General features: G+C 39.6%; 1 protein-coding gene across 3 annotated transcripts in view; it reads left to right on the forward strand.

The window, feature by feature from the left end:
* Positions 1 to 1,059: 1,059 nt before the first annotated feature.
* The window catches only part of DIS3L (DIS3 like exosome 3'-5' exoribonuclease), an 11,324-nt gene continuing 6,711 nt past the window's right edge, over positions 1,060 to 5,672 (forward strand). For 2 of the 3 annotated variants that reach the window (XM_005424244.2, XM_031059707.1), the window contains exons 1-6: positions 1,060 to 1,208; positions 1,958 to 2,086; positions 2,621 to 2,756; positions 3,480 to 3,656; positions 4,371 to 4,449; positions 5,298 to 5,477. In XM_005424244.2, the coding sequence (XP_005424301.1) occupies positions 1,165 to 1,208; positions 1,958 to 2,086; positions 2,621 to 2,756; positions 3,480 to 3,656; positions 4,371 to 4,449; positions 5,298 to 5,477 (745 nt within the window). In that variant the 5' untranslated portion in view covers positions 1,060 to 1,164. Of the gene's footprint in view, positions 1,209 to 1,957; positions 2,087 to 2,620; positions 2,757 to 3,479; positions 3,657 to 4,370; positions 4,450 to 5,297; positions 5,478 to 5,672 lie in introns of those variants that run through there. The other variant, XM_031059708.1, reaches the window with a different exon arrangement.

Genomic DNA, 5,672 nt, shown 5'->3' on the forward strand with positions numbered 1-5,672 from the left:
GTCATTCTGCCCTAGATGGATGGGTTAGGCAAGGATAGCTTCCTATGGGCACAGCTCCTAAATCTTCCAGTGACATTTCACTTCTAATGCTCTTCTGAATTATTAGTAAATATTAGCTTTCTTGTATATCTGCTGCCATCATCCATTATGAGCCTTCAGTGTGAGATGAGGCTGGCTGGATTCACACTTCTTGTGCTCACAGCTCAGAGATTGTCCCGTGTCAGCTTCTAAGGAATAATAAAAATAACCTCACCTGTCAATATCTATATGCTTTACTCTGTATAATTTGCCTGCACTGTGGTGAGTTCAGTGTTTATAATAAATAGTAAATAGGTATTAAGAAAAAATACAGTGGAGATCCCCTCCCATCTGAAAGCTTTTGGGTAATCTTTGAAATACCAAAAGCAATTAAACTCTTGAATTTTGAGGTACTTTTAAAGATGTCATCTGTGATGTGTTATGTCTGATATTTTGATGGCATGTTCCTAAGGGATAGAGTCTCTATAAAGAAAATTAACACTGATGGTTAATAGTTTAGGTTTAAAAACATCTTTTCTTAGCAGTAGCAGTGGTTTTCTCTACATGCACCCTTACCTGTGCTCTTTTATGTAAAGAGCCTGCTGTAAATGGTGTGTTTGAACAGGGAGAGCTGTGGGAGCAGGGTAAAGGAACTGCTCATAATTCTACAGCCTTTAGAAATTCCATGAAAAGATTTTCTGTGCCAGATGTATAGTCCCTTTTTCTTATGGAAGCAGAGAAAGAACTGTAACCTTCGCTCTGTTAAGTTATAGCCTTTTCATAATGAAAGTGGATCTTTTTCACTCCTCTGGATAGAATTTGCACTAAATTTTGGCATCAGTGGATGCAAAAGGGTTTTGTCACAAATTTATGGACCACAGAATTAAACCATAATATCTGTAATTTTGTTCATCAGAAAAAGAAATGTACCCATTTGAGGAGACACAACTCTAATTTTCTTATATCAGGAAATATTTTCAAGAAACCATTATTTCAACTGAAAGTTTGAACCTTGAAACTCTGAATTATCTTCTAGATGGCAAATTGTTGTCAGATGATGTCACACACTATGTTGTCCCCGACTGCAAGGTTGTTCAGGAGTACCTGGAGATTCTGGAGTTTCCGGAGCTGAAAGGAATTATTTTCATGCAAACAGCTTGTCAGGCTGTGCAACATCAGAAAGGACGCAGGTATTTATCCCATAAGAACTTATTTTTTATTTAGATTGAAGTAAAAATACTGATTTATAAAATGTATAATTTTTTAGGCCTTTCAGTTGTCTTAATGTAGTTTTACAGGAGGGCAAGGACTGGGATCCTTTGTGATCCATGGATATCAATGCCTGGCATAGTTTTCACTTGATAGGAGCAATATGAAACCTGCAGCATTATTAACTAATCAAATGGCTGGTGGCAGGAATTCGTTAGACTTTGCAGTAATGATTTATTATGTGCCCACAGCTAGACTATGGACAGGTTTTGGTTTGCTCTATTGATGCTTGAGCATTTGTCTTTGGGGAGCAATTAATATTATTGTATGGTACTTCTCTCACCAGACATTAACCTGGGTATTGTCATAGCATTTCAGAGTAAAATTTGCTCTCAGGGCCTTCCCATATTTCTAAAGCAGAAAGGCTTTTAAAGTAATAGCACTGGCCCCAAAAGTGACAAGCAAAACAAGTTCCTGAACACTTAGGATGTTTTGTGGGGCTCAGTGCAAAACAAGTATGTTTAAAATCAGAAGCGTTCACGATGGAACTTAATAAAGTTTGCTTGCAGGTGATGGTTTAGGATTTATCATCAGTGGTGTAACTTAATGAGTGCATTTCTCTCTGCATGACAGTAATTTTCCTGGAGTTTTTCAGCTGTATTTTCACAATGAGTTAAAATAGCGTTATCAAAAGCAGGCACGAGAATATATTTATCTTTTTTCATTGCAGGCAGTACAACAAGTTACGGAATCTATTGAAGGATCCCCGTCATGACTGTACTGTGTTTGCTAATGAATTCCACCAGCACTGCTACCTGCCCAGGGAGAAGGGAGAATCCATGGAGAAGTGGCAGACCAGGTTTGTTTGAACGTCTGCAGTGTCACATTGCACAACCTCATGATTTTAGGAATGTGAGAGTTCATGCTTCTGCTCTGCTTAGCTCTGCAACAGTTCACAGGCACTGCAAGTCTGCATTGTGCTTTATGATTATAGAAGTATCAGCATTGTTTTCTTAGGGAAATAGACAAAATGTAATTAAATTGAATGCAATAATGCTAAAGAAAAATCTGGATCAGTTAAAAGTCACACTGTAGCATCAGAGTCTTTGCGCCTCCAGCCTTCTTTTTAAAATCACGCAGAGGAACTTCATGTTGTGTTGCAGCCAGGGCACAAGTGGATGTACTGGGGAGGAAACATTCTATTCTCCTCTCTTCTTGTGGGGCTTAAGAATGGTACAGGAACATTTTTGCAGAAAAACATTTCTGTAGCTTGGTGTATATCTCTCAAAAGTCTGAGTGTTAAATCAAAATCTCGTTTATACAAAGCCAGCAAAATCTTGCAAGTAGTAAATGAACTGTGCCAGAAGTCTTATTTCAAACTTTGCTTTTCTAGGAATATTTACAATGCAGCAGCCTGGTATCACAATCACTGCCTGGGTCAGATGCCAGTTGTTATGGTAACAGAAGATGAAGATGCTATCAGACAGTACGGAAATGAAACAGAAGGAGTGTTTGTGATTTCCTTCAAGGTAACATGCCAGAAAAATAGAAGGTTTCCTTTATGCTGCATCAAAATGATGAAGCAAGTACATTAAAGTTTATTGCAAATCATGCCAGAGTTTACATTCAAGAAAACTGTGAGGTAGCTCATATCTTCATTTATCAAAGCAAGCAAATATGTCACTTGTGGGAATGTCAGAAAAAAGCAGAGAGTTGGAAAGATAAACAGCAGCTCTGAGGATAGAGGTCATCTTTTTCAGGAGACTTTTTCCTTGTTTTCCTTGTTTTTAAGGAATTTGCCATCGATGAGCAGTGATCAGTTCCCTCAGGCAGGTGCCTAAATCTGGAATGCAAGCAGTCCATAAGCAGCTGTAGCCTAAATATCCATTAAACAATGTTCTTGCCTGGACTGCTGAGGATACAGTGATGTCTGAGAAGATCATTCTTCATTTTGGTGTCCATCTCTGATACCACTGGTACTCAATGGGATCTGGGCATGGGATGTTCATGTTCAGCTGTGAAAGGATGTTGAGTAAAAACTGCGCCAAACTGGTTGACCTTTGTTGTATTTAGCAGTGGATTAGGCTGAGCCTGGGACAGATCTGTGGGGTTTAGAGCAGACTCATCATTACCATTGTGTTATTTGGATACAGTGTGAGACAGACACTGTCCATTATGAACTGTCCAAATGCATTATTAAAAGAACAGAAATCTCAGAGTACTTTTCTGTTTATTTCTATTTGTGCCTACAGAATTACTTGGATAACTTCTGGCCTGACCTGAAGGCTGCCCATGAGCTCTTTGACTCCATAGTCCAAGCTCGGCGTGAGCGGGAGAGTGAAAGCCAGGAGAACCATGGGAAAGAATATCCTGAGCACTTACCTGTGGAAGTACTGGAGGCTGGGATCAAGTCTGGAAGATACCTGCAGGTATTTGTTACATAGAGAACATACACAGAACAGGGCAGTCTTGTGCTTGATCCCTTGAGTTGCCTGAATTTGAGTGATTAGAGAAAGAAATATGGCTGTGGTGGGAAGAGGAAAAGAAAACAAAAAACAAGAGGATGGAAGGGATTAGAATTCTTAGGATTCTCAAAATATTTCCCCTGCATTGTGTTGTGGCACTTCATTTGCACAGAGATCTCCCAGTCAATGAAATTAATTTACAGGTTTATGGCTGTTCAGGGCCTTAATATGGATTGTTGGTAGACAAGTGTCCTTCTTTTAAAAATAATTTCAAGAATTAGAGGCAGTGATTTTTTTTCCTTTCTTGGCAATTTCAGCAGAGGCAGGAATAAAATATGAACAGAAAGACTGAAGCTTTTCTTTCTTGTTGAAATAATGCCAGATTCTCTGCTGAGGCAGGCAGCAAAGGTAATCTTACACTGTGGTTGGAGTAAAATGTTATTTACCATCTTACAAATAAATTCAGCATTTAAAAGAATTTACTTTTCCAGAAGTGAATACTTAAAGTCCTACACCCTGCATTCCCCCCTGCAGAGAGAACAGTTGTGTTCAAAATAACCTATGGGTCAATAAAAACTAATTAATGCAAAAATAATTGTAACCCCCAAAATGTTATCCTTCGAAGTTGTCTGTTTTTAGGGTGTTTGATCCATTGCTTGGTTTGTTGGTCTCTTCCAGGGTGCACTGAATGTCAATAAGCACCGAGCACAACTGGAAGCTTTTGTTCGGCTTCAGGGGGTTGGCAGCAAAGACACAGGTGAGAGATGTTCAGTTATCAAAGGAGGTGAGGGCTGAGACACTGCAGTGCCTGTGTGGTTTTCATGGGCAGAAAGGAGGCTGAAGATTAACCAGAGGGTGGAACCTGTGAGGAGAACTCCTTCCTCTTTCTTACCCCTTTGGCCAAATTCTGGCCTCTTGTCCTGTTTGCCTGCACCTCTCTGAAGGGAAATGCTGGTGCAAATTGTCCCTGTGCTTTGCTCTAACCTCAGGTGGCCACTCCTTTGACTGCAATAAGAGTTTGCTTAGATGTTGGCAGGATTAGGAAGCTGGTCTTTGTGAACATAATTGGAAAATTGCCTTTTGGATCAAGCTGATCCAAAGTGATCCAGGATTGTCTCTCTGGCATGAGTTACTAATCAGCACCTTTGAAGGAACAGTCCATTGCCCTTGCACAGACACACTGGCCCAGCTCTCACTAATAACTGCTTTCAAATGTTCCTGTGACAGACCCTGCAGTCAAACCAGTGCTCAATATACTCATTATTTTTTAAAAGCTTGTTTTATTCCAGAATTCTGTGGCAGTGGCTTTCACAATTTAACTGTCCTGTTTTTATAGCTGCTGCCTAAGAACAATGAACTTATCCCAGCCTATGCTGCTTTTTATCCAAAAGTTCACTTACAGAATTCCTTAAAAGATCCTTAAAAAAAAAAAGAGGAAAATGCTTTCATTTCCTTTTAGTATTAATTTCTTGACAGTAGTCCTTTTTGGAAGAAATCATTTTGGAAAAGTCATTTTCTGTTATTTCAGCAGAATGCTGCCAAGAATTGGCAGATTTGAATTTTTTTAGAAGATTATGGTTCTGTTTTCTTTTATTTTAAATACAGAACTTCAAAGTGACATCCTTATTTATGGGACCAAGGCTCGGAATCGTGCCATCCACGGGGATGTGGTTGTGGTTGAGTTGCTGCCTATGCATGAATGGAAGGGAAGAACTGTTGCCCTCTGTGAAAATGAGACTGAGGACAAAGCACCTGCAGACACCACGGGTGACCCTATGCCCACAGGTAAGGAGAATTCCCTGCTGATAAATAATGGGGAAAAAATGTTAGGTGGAAAAGTATCCCCATGTGACCTGCCTGGGTACCATGGGAACTTAGAGTCTTGTTTGAAATGATTACTCTGCAGCTGTAGCTGCATCTTAAAAGTTTGTTGAGATCAGAGCTAAAAGTTTCAAGAGGTTAACTTTCTTTTTGTAGGGA

Source organism: Geospiza fortis, unplaced genomic scaffold (assembly GCF_000277835.1).
Source record: "Geospiza fortis unplaced genomic scaffold, GeoFor_1.0 scaffold2, whole genome shotgun sequence".
Taxonomy (NCBI): domain Eukaryota; kingdom Metazoa; phylum Chordata; class Aves; order Passeriformes; family Thraupidae; genus Geospiza; species Geospiza fortis.